This window comes from Notamacropus eugenii, chromosome Y (assembly GCF_028372415.1).
Source record: "Notamacropus eugenii isolate mMacEug1 chromosome Y, mMacEug1.pri_v2, whole genome shotgun sequence".
In the NCBI taxonomy this organism is placed as follows: domain Eukaryota; kingdom Metazoa; phylum Chordata; class Mammalia; order Diprotodontia; family Macropodidae; genus Notamacropus; species Notamacropus eugenii.
This window is the reverse complement of record NC_092880.1, coordinates 11,251,294-11,263,483: the sequence shown is the minus strand read 5'-3', so window position 1 is coordinate 11,263,483 and position 12,190 is coordinate 11,251,294. Positions and strand designations below refer to the sequence as shown.

At 36.9% G+C, this 12,190-nt stretch overlaps 1 protein-coding gene and 1 long non-coding RNA gene across 3 annotated transcripts in view; one reads left to right on the top strand and one right to left on the bottom strand.

Moving 5' to 3' along the window:
- Positions 1–12,190, top strand: part of LOC140516659 (uncharacterized) — a 104,776-nt gene that overhangs the window by 20,177 nt on the left and 72,409 nt on the right. The gene's annotated exons all lie outside the window — the stretch shown is intronic.
- LOC140516677 (olfactory receptor 14A2-like) lies at positions 7,716–8,672 on the bottom strand. The gene has a single exon (XM_072627664.1). The coding sequence runs from the start codon at positions 8,670–8,672 to the stop codon at positions 7,716–7,718; it is 957 nt and encodes a 318-aa protein (XP_072483765.1).

Below are 12,190 nucleotides of genomic sequence, written 5' to 3'. Positions count from 1 at the left end.
AGTCTCCCCATCGCTATCATATCATGTCTCTGTGCTAGGCTTCTGATCATTTCCCTTTATTCATCGTTGCTTTTGTCTTTTTTATGTAATTATTGCTGTTACTATCTCCACTGATCTCCACTTAAATGTTCTTTACCATTCTTGTGCCCTACCTTGAAAAAGAATTTAGAAAGTCAAATGTTTGGCTGGGAAGATGTGCAAACAGTGTAAAAAATTCAGACTATAGAATCAGACTTTGGTCACAATAAATATCAAAACATACAACCAAAAGACAACAAAGTAAAATTTCCTACATCAAAAGTTTTCAAGAAAAATATGAATTGGTTTATATTTCCATGACCTTTGATTACATATAAGTTTTATTGCATTATGATCTGAGAAAGATGCATTGACTATCTCTGCCTTTCTGTACTGGATTGTGAGGTTTCTATGGCCTAGTACATGGTCAGTTTTTGTATACGTGCCCTGTACTGCTGAGAAAAAGGTATATTCCTTTTTTTCCCCATTGAATTTTCTCCAGATATCTATTATATCTGCTATATCCAGAGTTTTATTCACCTCCTTAACTTCTTTCTTTTTTATTTTGAGGGTAGATTTGTCATGTTCAGAGAGGGAGAGGTTGAGATCCTCCACTAGTATAGTTTTGCTGTCTATTTCTTTGAGTAACTCCCTTAACTTCTCCTCTAAGAATCTGGATGCTATACTACTTGGAGCATTTATGTTTGGTAATGAAATTACATCATTTAGCAGAAGATAGTTTCGTTCTTTATCTCTTTTAATAAGATCTATTTCTGCTTTTGCTTAGTCTGAGATTAAAATTGCTTGCTACTCCTGCTTTTTTGCATCAGCTGAAGGACAGAATAGTCTACTCCAAGCTTTTACTTTACCCTGTGTGTATGCCCCTGTTTCAAATGTGTTTCTTGTAAACAACAATTGTTGGATTATGGATTTTAATCCATTCTGCTATCCTACTCCATTTTATGGGAGAGTTCATCCCATTCACATTCAGAGTTATGATTACTATCTGTGTCTTTCTCTCCATCCTCTTTCCCCCTGTTTATGCTTTTAGCTCTCCCTTCTCCCATCCCCTCCACAATAGTGTTTTAATATTTGATCAATGCATCCCTGAGTCTTCCTTCCCTTCTTTCAGTCCCCCTCCATTTTAATCCCCTTTTCCGTTATTACTTCTTCCCTCCCTTTTAGCCTCCCCTCCCTTTTCCTTCCCCCTTTCTCTTCTACTGCCTACAGAGCTATTTTTATTTCTGTAATTAACTGAATTTGTTGTACCCTCCTTGAATCCAGTCTTCCTGTGATGGAATTTATTATTTTCTGCCTCCTCTCTTTCACATCTCCCATTACAATCCCTTTGAATCCTTAAATTACATTTGTTATCATCACATCATTTAATTTATACACACTCCCTCTATCTATGTATATCTCTTTTGCATTTTATAATAAATATGCAATTCTCCAGATTAACAATCATCATCTTCCCTTATAGGAATGTAAACAGTTTGCCCATATTGTGTAACAAGTTTTCCGCCTGTTTACCTTTTTGTGCCTTTCTTGAGGCCTGCGTTTGAAGATCAAACTTTCTATTGAGTTCCAGCCTTTTCATCAGGAAGGACTGGAAATCTCTTATTTCATTGAATGTCCATCTCATTGCCTGAAATATTATGCTCAACTTTGCTGGGTAATTAATCCTTGGTTGTAGTCCCAGCTCCTTTGCCTTATGGAATATCGCATTCCAATTCCTTTGGTCTTTTAATGTAGAAGCTACAAGGTCCTGTGTGATCCTGACTGTAGATCCTAGATATTTGAATTGTTTCTTTCTGTCTGCGTGCAGTATTTTCTCCTTCACTTGATCTGAAATTTAGCAGCGATATTCCTTGGTGTTTCTAGTTTGGAGTCTCTTTCAGGAGGTGAACATTGGCTTCTTTCTATGACTATTTTGCCCTCTGGGTCTAGAACTTCCGGGCAACATTCCTTGATGATTTCTTGGATGATATTGTCCAGGCTCTTTTTTCATCATGGCTTTCTGGTAGACCAATAATCCTTAGACTTTCTCTTCTGGACCTATTTTCCAGGTCACTTGGTTTTCCAATTAAATATTGTACATTTATTCTATCTTTTCATTTTTAGATTCTGATTGACTGATTCTTTATGTCTCATAGATTCATTAACTTCTACTTGCCTGATTCTAATTTTTATCATATTGTTTTCTTCAGTTAACTTTTGCATCTTCTTTCCATCTGTCCAATCATTCCTTTTAAGGAGTTATTTTCACCCATTAGGTTTTGTACTTCCTTTTCCATTTGTCCAGTTCTCCTTTTTAAGGATCTGTTCTCTTCAATGAATTCTTTTTTTCGTATTTTTAAAATCATTACCCAGTTTTTCTTCTACTTCTCTATTTTGGGTTTGAAATCTTCCCTGAGCTCTTCCAAAAAGGCTCTTTGTCCTTCAGACCACTTCATCTTCCGTTCTGAAGTTTCAGGTGGGAGTACAGTCCAAGTGCTGACCTCGTTGGTATTTGTATTTTGGTTCTTGTCCCCATAGAAATATTCTGTGGTCGTTTCCGCTTTGATTCTTACTCATGATAATAACCCCTTTCCTAGCTTTTATAGTAGATCTCTGCATCTGTGGCACAGGGAGCTCTGTCCCACAGTTCTTGTGCCTAAAACTTGAGGCTTTGTGTTTTGTGGCCTCTGGTTCTTTCAGGTAGAAGGTAAAATGCTGCAGCTTACCTGGTTCTTAGCTGGTTGATGTTTGCAAGCAGAAGCCAGGTGAGGTCTTTTTGGGTTTCCTTGCAGTTGTCCTCGAGGTTGTTCTGGATGCTGGTGGGTTCTCTGCTGAACTAGAGCATAGGCAAGCTCAGCTTTCTGCTTTAGAGTCTTCCTGGTTCCCCTTGGGTGCTGAGGCAAGCCTGGGGTCCTGGTGTTCGCAGTTGCTGGCTTCAACCCTCTGGGGTTCAGGAACTTCTCCTGGTTTGTTGAGGCAGCATTGTCTGGGGCAGCTCTGATCCTGCACTGGTCACCTTCAGGCACTGCTCTGTTGTGTGCTGCTGTTCCAGATACCATTACCTTAATAGAAAAGATCCAGAAATACTCTAGGACTTGGTACACAGTTATTGAGGTAGCCATCGCTTTCTTTAGTATCGCAATAGGTACAAAACAGTGGGATCAATTTGTCTTCATTTGACAAGGCTGATAATATACCTTTCCATGCTTTCCACAAGGATATCTACATAGCCCCACTATTTGTCATAGGATTGTGGCTGAACATTTGGATGAATCAGAGCTACCCTCTGAATTATATCAACAGTTGTTACAGTCCTCTGTTAAATGAAATGAGGAATATGATGAATTAACTGAAGAACAGAAGAGACAAGCATGGTTTACTGATGGGAAAGCAAAATATTTGGGCCACAAAAGATGTTGAAAGAGAAAATCTATAACTCATGTATTAGGAATACTTTGGAAAGTACTGGGTTATGTGGAAGTAGTCAATATGCTGAACTTATGGCTGCACATCAAAGTATCAAAAAAGAACAAGGTGAACAGTGTTATATATTCACTGATTCATGCATGGTAGCTAATGGAATAGCTACATGGATGTCCATGTGGAAAAATAAAAATTGGGAAATTCATGGCAGATAAGTCTGAGGCAAAGAATTATGGGAAGCTATAAGCTAAATGGAATATGTCTTTGATTACTAATTTTTTAGTTTTTCATGTAGATGCTCACATGGACCTCACCATGCCATAGTGTGAGTACAATGCACAAGCTGATTGACTAACAAAGATTGTTATGCAATATATTGTCCATTCTCTGACTGCAACTGATGATCTTGTACTAGTAAAATGGGTCCATCAAACAGGCATCCATTTAGGGGTTCAGGCCACATACCAGTGGGCACAAGAACAAGATATTAGTATCTTTCATTCATTGTTTAAACAAGTAGCAGAAGAATGTTATATGTGTCATTTAGAAAAGGAATGAATTGCTCCTTGGGGAGTAACTGGAGAAATAGAAATGGGAAAAGTACCAGTCTAGATTTGGCAAATTGATTATATTGAACTCCTACCACAAGTTAAAAAGTGCAAATTTGTACATACTTGTGTTGAAACCTATTCAGGTATACTAGTGGCTTGTCCCTCTAAGAATAAAAACCCAGAAAAACACCTGTAAAACTTTAGATATCATTAATCTGTACTATGGAACCCCAATGCAGACACAAAGCAACAATGGATCACATTTCAAAGGTAAGGAAATGAAGAGATATGGTGTATTATATAACATAGAATGGATATATTATATTCCATATTATCCACAAGTGTCTAGATTAGTTGAAAGAATGTGTATTTGTTCTTTGTTGCCAAAGAAGACCATGCCATCAGAGAAATGATGACATGACTTGCACCCCACTTTGTTTTGAGTGAGGGAGGGCTGTACAGTTCACCAGCCTCACTTCTCCTCCAGTGTTATCTGGTTCCAGTGACCAGATATTAATGACTAGAGATGACCCAGGATGAGGCAATTGGGGTTAAATGACTTGCCCAAGGTCACACAGCTAGTGAGTGTCAAGTGTCTGAGGTGAGATTTGAACTCAGGACCTCCTGACTCCTATACTGGTGCTCTATCCACTGCACCACCCAGCTGACCCGATTGAAAGAATGAATGGATTATTGAAAGAACATTTAAGGAAGTTAAGTTTTAATAATCCTTATCAAAGTTGGAAATATTATTTTTCATTGCTTTATGTAATTTGAATAATAGACCATTGGGAAGAAGTACACCTCTGGCCAGATTGATGACCCCCAAATCTGCAAATTAGGAAGGAACAAGCAAATAAGATCCTAAAAGTTGAGTATTGAACTGTGAGGCCCGATGTCCTGGCACTCTATCCAGGGATACCTGGTTTGGCAGGATATGATTTACATTGTTTAGAGGACTTTTGATTGTTTAGGAAAGAAATAAGAATAATCTATAATGGTATATGTATGAGAATCCCTAAGAATCATTTTGGATGAATATTACCTAAATTAGGATTAGCAACTCGAGGAATACATGGATTGGCTGTAGTAATAGATTCTAATTATCAAGAAGAAATTATTGTGACATTCCAAAATGTAGGTGATGAACTCATACAGTTTTATAAAAATTATAGAATAGTTCAAGTGATCATTATTCCTTGTGAAACAATAGCCCTTGTGAAAACTCACCCTTCTGCTGAAATAACTAGCAGAGAAACTGAAGGACTGTGTACTACTGATAGAATAAAATTGTGAGATAAAGTATTTGTAAATCAGAAGCCAGACGATATTCCAAAGGCTGCAGAAATTATAGCACATAGGAAAGATAATACTGTAATTGTTGTTTATTCAGGAGAGGATGATTACCAAATTGTACCCTTAACTCATATATTCTAGCATGAATGAGGCTATAATGGTGGGTTCATGGACTCCATGTATCTGCCCTGCTTCTCGTTATTGTCTTCTGGTTTCTTTTGGGATTTTTGTCTGTTAACTTGTTTACTAGATTTGTTTCCTATAGGCTTAGTACCCTCCATCTGCAGATGTCTCATTGCTTAAGCTGATGTCCGCCCCTATCCACGACAGTGATATGTCATCTCTAGACCTGAAGTCAACCAAACTCCAGATGCCAGTTAAAGAACTGATCTCTCAAATGGGACCTCTTGAGGGCAGGGACAGCTCTATGTCCAATTTCAACAGGAATTAGCAATGGAAGAAGAAATCTTTGCCCCTTACCCCATGCTCTATTCATTCGAGGGGGGAATGATAGGGTACTTATGCTTAAGCCCCACAGAAAAATATTGTTTTATATGATCATTTTTGTGTGATCCCTGTTGTACTGATATGAAGTTCTATTAACACCAATTACCTGAGATATTGTTTTACATGCTTATTCTCTGTTATCCCTGTTGATACCCATTGCCCCACCAACCTATGTAATGAATTCAAAAGATCTTGGGGCCATATGTAATAGCAATTTAAATGGAAAGATCTTTCTGATTCATTAATATGCCCTTGTGACCTGCTTAAATAACCTGGAAGTCCAAGTCACATGTGGTAGGAGGAGCTTGCTGAACAGGTGGAACAGGAAGGGTGGAGCAGAACCTAGAGGAAATTACCAACAGTGGTCAGGGCAGAAGAGAGAGGATGTAGGCAGGCAGGCATGGTAAGGCTCAGGATTTTGAGCATTTGCTTGTGAGGAGGCCCCAGCAGAGTGGGGGAGGCTTGGGAATGACTTTGCCCCCTGAAGTGATCATGTTTATTAACTTCTTGGTCACCATGACAGATTTTGCTTTCTGCTTCTGAAATTTGGCTTTATGGAGTCTAAATAATTGTTTTTCTTCTGCCTTCTATATGAAGAATCTTTTATACTTCGCAGTTGAGAACTACGCCGGCATATTCATAGTCACCATCGAGTCATAGCTTAATTCAAAAGTCCCATACAGTGGGCACACACTTGGTGTAATTTTAAATATATGTGAACAAATGGATTTACCTGTGTTTAAAATTAGAGTGCAGAGAAATAATGTTAGATGAGGTATGGCACAGATTTAAATTGAAGTTCTACATATTCTTTAAAATGAAGTTCTACATATTAGGTGAATCTGACAGTTATGTAATTAGATCCTAACTTTCTATAAGACCTTATGCTGCTCCAAATATGACAGACCCATGAGAATTAGATCTTAGATACTGACAGGATTGGGCCAGCTAATCAGTGGGCATAGTAAAGAGGAAGTTTTTAGTTTAGGGCAATCTTCCCAAGTATTAGAATAATCGTAATGTGGAATGAGCTTCCTCATCAATTTTCCTCCCATAAAAGCTGGATGATGGCTTGTTTTGGATGTTTTAGATACAGGTACAGCCTAAATTAAATGTGATTTGATATCCTTGGCTGGATTTCTGATCCTTTTTTATATTTGTAAGTGCAATCAAAAGTATTTTTTTTCTTTGTGGACAGAAAAGCAATTCTCAGAAAGTAATGTGTTTGAAGGTCCTTACATTATGAGTTTACTTTTGAGGCAGTGCTGTGGAGCAGATGAAGTATGTGTCTCAAAATCAGGAAGACATGGATTCTAGTCCTATATTTTCGTTGTGTGACTATAGTCAAGTCATTTAAGCTATCACTTCCCCTGTAACTTTCTAAAACTATGTTGGTAGAGAATTTCCCCTTTAGGAGTTTCCTAGGCCATTAAAATCACCTATCTAGACCAAAAAACCCCCACTTTTGGTATGAAAACTTTTTATTTAACAATCATTTGCATGATATGGTAATATTGAAAGTAATTTTACCTGAAAGTCTTGATTGAGTCAAGATTATGACATTTCTTATGTATGACCTTGAACAAGGCACTAAACATGTAGAGATAGCTACGAAATAACTTTATTTAACTCTCATTTAAATCTAAAATAGTGCTAATTATATCTTTATTAATCACCTCTTACAGTTATTATAGGGATCAGATTCTAGGTTGTGAAAGCACTTTAAAATTATAAAAAATCACAGAAATGTAAAATATAGTTATAATTTGGGTAACATGAGTATATGCAGTTATCATATATGATGATCTTGATAAAAGCACACAAGGAATAAAAGCTTGTCAGTAAACACATAAAGCATAATATAGATTTCCTCCCTCCTTTTCTTCTTCTTTCTTTCCTTCCTTCTTTCATTCCCGCTGGTCATGGAAAAGACTTTGGTATTAATCTCTCTGAGAAGTATTTCCTGGACATTAGCTTCTTCACAGAAATCTGTATGTCCTTATTCCTCAAGCTATAAATGACAGGGTTCAAAGTTGGGGGCACTACTATATAGAACACAGGTAACAGCAGATCTAGAATGGAAGCAGAGTCCCAAGGTGGTTTTAGATAATCCATGAATGCAGTTGTAATAAAAATCAGTAGAACAACGAGATGAGGAAGGCAAGTGGAGAAGACTTTTGATCGCCCCTCTGTGGTTTGAATTTTCAGTACAGTTGAGAATATATGGCCATAAGATATAGCTATGGAAATACAGCATAAAGTCCCTATGATGATTCTAATAGCCACAGTCACATGAACTGCAATGTATGAATCAGAGCAGAAGATCCTAAGTAAGGAAGAGGTATAACAGAAGAATTGATGGATCTCATTGGAGCCACAGAATGTCAATGAAAATGTATTAGCAGAATATAGGACTCCAAACAAACCTCCAGTGATCCAGGAGACAACTGCCATCCTCAAACAGTTTCCTTTGTTCATGATGACATCATAGTGCAGGGGCTGACAGATGGCCACATAATGGTCATAGGAAGTTGCTGTGAGGAGAAAAATCTCCAACCCTGAAAATAAAATCACTAAAAAGAACTGTAACATACACCCTAAGGAAGAAATTGAATGGCTACAACTCAGAGAATTGACAATAGATTTGGGAACTGTGGTAGAAATAAGGCAAAAATCTAAAAAGGATAGATTCTTCAGAAAAAAGTACATGGGATTGTGGAGGTGCCCATCTAGAGAGATGAGGGTGAAGATGAGTAGATTTCCCATCAGAGCCACCAAGTAGATCAGTAAGAACAGCATGGCATGCAAGACCTGCAACTCCCAGGTTTTGGAAAAACCCATGAGGAGGAATCCTCTCACCATTGTGAAGTTGGCCATATTCTGGGTCTTCTCTTGACTTTATCTTCAGGGAAAAGAAGCATCTGCCAAATAACAAGCACAACATTCATTTTATCAGATGCCAGTGGACCTTAGTTCAGGTCTTCTGTGCAATGTTGGGCAATTCACAGCTCCGTCTACCTATTTTATCATTTGGTAGGTTAGGGCATTGATCTAGATCAGAGGATATTAACCTGAAGTCAATGAACATGTCTTTATTTTTTATAATTGTTTTATATATAAAAGGTTTCATTTTTAGTCGTATGTATTTTAATTTTATATAAGAATTTATTTTTGCAAATTTATTTTTCATAAAAGTGACCTCTGACCCAAAAATGATCAAGAACCACTGAAGTAAATTATCTTTAGGGTTGTTTAATATTTCAAAGCATTTGAGAATTTATGAACAAGGTTCTCATATTGAAAATAACAGTAATAATATATCTTAAATATATGATGTCCAGTGTTTTCAAGCACATTCATCTCAAGATTTCCATGAAATAGGTTTCCTCAGTAGTCTTTTTACTATTTTATTCAGAAATTACTTAGGAAATTACATTATTCAAGTGTTCCAGCAAGTTATATCATTTTCCAGGGGTCACAAAAGAAGTCTCAGAATCTTGCTGACTAAGTTGGGTTCATGATTCCAGGGCTGACTTGAAGTTTTGAGGCAAGGGCAAACTTGTTTTTTTTATAAACAAATGATTGTTTTTAAGCCTAATAGTTATATAGATTCTCTAGCAATTTTAAATTATATTCACTGCTCAGAATGTGTACTCCATTCAAGATATTTTGATGTCATAATTATGCCAACAGCTTGGAATTTTTATGCAAATGAAGACAGAAGTAGGGATGTGACCTCCACTTGACTCATTTAATTTTCTGCTCTTCTTTGGTCAAAAAAATATGCCATCTTGAAAAGCAAATCCATTCCCAACTACAGAACTCACAAAAGCCCCTCCATCAGTAAGAGGTATGTTTCACATTTTATACAGAAGGCAGCACAGATAATAACTGCTCTTCTGGATTCTGATTCATCTTGCCTGATTTAAAATAACCATCTTTCCTCATGGACTCATGAATTACACCCTAATTCATCCATTATGGACTTACTGCTCTCTGTAAGGTCATACAGAAACTCATCCATTTATTTAGACATAGAACAAAGGAATTGCAAGGTAGTATGAATCAATGATAATTTTTTTTAGCAAACTTTTATCAATATCTACTGTGTACAATCATCTATCATAGACCAGGATAGTTAAAAGATGAACGTTTTCTAGTCATAGGCCTCCACAAGCTTCCAGTCTTTCAGGGTGTCAAAAAATGTGTGAATAATTGCAATTTTAAGTAGAAAAAGATAATTACATGGGAAGATTAAAAGAAGTTCAGAGATATTTATGAGAGGGAGAGCTTAATTCTGCTTGGCAAGATCAGAGATGATTTCATATTTCTGGAGACAATAAAACTTTCAGAAAGTGGGTAAGATTTCAATAGGCAGAAATAGCACGGTTGATGTTGGAGATATTTTGTATATATTGTAGAAAAGACAGAATCAGGGACAGGCAGGACAAATTTGAGAATTTCTAATTTTTTAATATAAATGAATTTTGGCATCCCAAATATTCATTTATGAAGGTATATTTTAATATTATCTCTCATCTCCCCTCCTTTACTCCAGTCTTTTATGAAGACATCCTTCTCCTGAAAAAGTGGAATCCTTTATTTGTACCCTAAATCACTTTCCCTCCTGACCTTATTGCCTCCATTATAATTTCCATTCCTCTAGTATTCCATCTACTAAGGTGATCTTTCCTCAAGCATTCTTCTTGACTATTGTGCAGCATTTGACACTCTGAAACACTTTTTCCTATGTTATCTCTTGGTGTTATTCTGACCCTGCTCTCTCTGTTTTCCTGTCAGTATGATTATTTATTGTTGGTGTCTCTTAGTTAATCATCATCATCATCATCATTATGCTCTCTGTGGGCATATTCCAAGGCTTTGTTCTAGGTAGTCTTCTATAATCTCACTAAATGCTCTTTCTTAGTGCCCTTATTGTTTCATGTGGGTTTATTTAATGTCTCTTTGATGATAAGTACCATATCCACATGTCTTTCCCTTGTCTCTCTCCTAAGTCCCAGAACCATATTATTGCTTATTTGATATATACTGGATATCTTGTAAATATCTCAAACTCAGAGTGTCTAAAACAAAAGTCATTATTTCTACTCCCCAACAGAGTTCCTTTTTTGAATTTTCTTATTTCTTTCAGGGACACCACTATCCTTTTAGTGACTCAGATTTATCAGTATATTATATCTTTATCATATGATTCCCATCCCACATATCCATTCAGTTTCCACATCTTGTTCTTTCTATCTCTAAAATACCTTTCATATCAACCCCACTCTCTTCACTCATTAAGTCTCCTCTCTACGTTAGAGATGCTTTAGTCTATCCCAGGGTTGAGGAACCTGTGGTCTTGAGGCCACATATGTCCTCCTAGATCCTTAGGTGTGGTCTTTTGACTGAGTCCAAGTTTTTGAGAACAAATTCTTTTATTGAGGGAATTTGTTCTGTCAAATTTGGATTCAGTCAAAGCGTTGCACTTGAGGACCTAGAAAGCCACATGTGGCCTTGAGGCCACAGGTTCCCCACCCCTGATAGACTATTGCAGTAGCCTCCTAACTGATGCTTCTGACTCAACTGCCCCCTCTTCAAGTCATCCTTTACGCAGCTGCCAAACTGGTTTTCCTAAAACACAAATCTGAGCATGCCACTTTCATACTCAAACTCAAGAATCTCTCTAATACATAGCATTCCATCTCCCAACTATGTGCCTTTCATATATCTCTTCCCTCTGCCTCGAATGCATTTTCTCTTCACAAAGTCTCTCAGAATCCCTAGGTCTTAAAGGTATTAGCTCAAATGCTACCTTCCACATGAGCTCTCTCCTGATTCACTCAGCTTCTTGTACTGACCCCTGAAATTGATTTGCATCTATTTTATATTTATTTTTATATATTGTTACAGACATATGTACCTACATATACATATATTCATACAAGCATATACATCTATATGTATATATATTTGTGTATATATACATACTTACATACACACATATCCAATTTTTCTCATCTAGACTCTAAAGTCTTTGATGTTAAGGATGATTTTTACTTTTGCTATTGTATCACCAGCACAATGTCTGGTCCACAGTAGTGTCTTACAACGTGCTTATTGATTGACAGACTGTGATCACTCTTTCAGTAGTCACTTAGGCCATAAGCTTTAAGAGGACATTGGAAAAGTCATTGCAATTGCAATATAGCCCAAACTCCCTTAAATGTTCAAGTTCTCCGTTTCATGCTGCCTGAAGATTCATGATTAAAGATATTGTTTTGTTGTATGTAATCTCTTTAACACGTGATTTAGATCAGCTGTCAGAATATTACTTAGGAACTAGGAACCACACATGCAAGGAAGTTCTGAGCGAGTAGGTTGGTAACCAGGCA

What these genes read in the sequence shown, in the direction of transcription:
- LOC140516677 (XM_072627664.1), bottom strand. Translation starts at nt 8,672, where the DNA reads ATGGCCAACTTCACAATGGTGAGAGGATTCCTCCTCATGGGTTTTTCC.